The sequence below is a fragment of the Priapulus caudatus genome, unplaced genomic scaffold (genome assembly GCF_000485595.1).
Source record: "Priapulus caudatus unplaced genomic scaffold, Priapulus_caudatus-5.0.1 Scaffold381, whole genome shotgun sequence".
In the NCBI taxonomy this organism is placed as follows: Eukaryota; Metazoa; Priapulida; class Priapulimorpha; order Priapulimorphida; family Priapulidae; genus Priapulus; species Priapulus caudatus.
In genome coordinates, this window is record NW_014577442.1 from 242,337 (window position 1) to 243,319 (window position 983).

Consider the following 983-nt stretch of genomic DNA (forward strand, 5'->3'; position numbering starts at 1 on the left):
CAAAGAGTCAAATTTGAACGCAGCATCAGAGAGAACGGGTACTTACATCTTGTGTGCCCATAGATATCATATAACACTACATATCATATACATATACATAATATAGTAAATATAGTATATATTATAATATATATAAGTATAAATATATCAAGTTGTGACAGTTATATTCATCTGATTTATTACACATATACGCACTTTATAACTATCTTTCACGCGAGATGGCGCCAAAGAGTCAAATTTGAGCACAGCATCAGAGAGAACGGGTACTTACATCTTGTGTGCCCATAGATATCATATAACACTACATCATATCATATACATATACATACTATAGTATATATAGTATACATATACATATATAAATAATTAAAATATACATTATGGCCATACACATTTACAATCACACCATAGTCACACGAGTCACACCCATTGGTCGCCAAATCCCATTGGTCGTGTTTTGCTTATTCTAGCCAATCCGCGTGCAGGATTATCGCGTGTACGTTTATCAACAAAAAGAGCCATCTCGGACCACAGTGTGATGTTATCGTCGTCTGGACGGGTGCAATTCCGTGTTTGTATAAGTTTGTAGGTATAAGCTGGTAACTATTTGCTAATCACAAGATTCGGCACAGTACGATACCACATGAATCTGTCTTTTGCTGGCTGTGGTTTTCTTGGGATATATCACGTTGGTGTGGCTTGTTGTTTTCGCGAATATGCTCCCAACGTGGTTCTACCCACACCGGATAATGAGGTTGTTATGTCTGGAGCATCGGCTGGCGCTCTCACCGCTGCTGGAATCATCTGTAACTGTGATCTCGGTGTGTATACAATATTCCAATGTTTTATAAAATATTAGGTTTAATAATGGTTGCATGGACAGTAATAGTATTATAGTAAATATGGACATGGACTTGGACACAGTATTCAGTAATGGACAGTGGTTGGTGACTTCCAGGTGAAGTACCCGAAGGATGAATGCG

At 37.7% G+C, this 983-nt stretch overlaps 1 protein-coding gene across 1 annotated transcript in view; it reads left to right on the forward strand.

Annotated features, from left to right (window-relative positions):
* The first annotated feature begins 515 nt into the window (after window positions 1-515).
* The window catches only part of LOC106809746 (patatin-like phospholipase domain-containing protein 3), a 10,626-nt gene continuing 10,158 nt past the window's right edge, over window positions 516-983 (forward strand). The window contains exon 1 of the mRNA XM_014812937.1: window positions 516-821. Within this exon, the coding sequence (XP_014668423.1) occupies window positions 644-821 (178 nt within the window). The 5' untranslated portion in view covers window positions 516-643. The remainder of the gene's footprint in view (window positions 822-983) is intronic.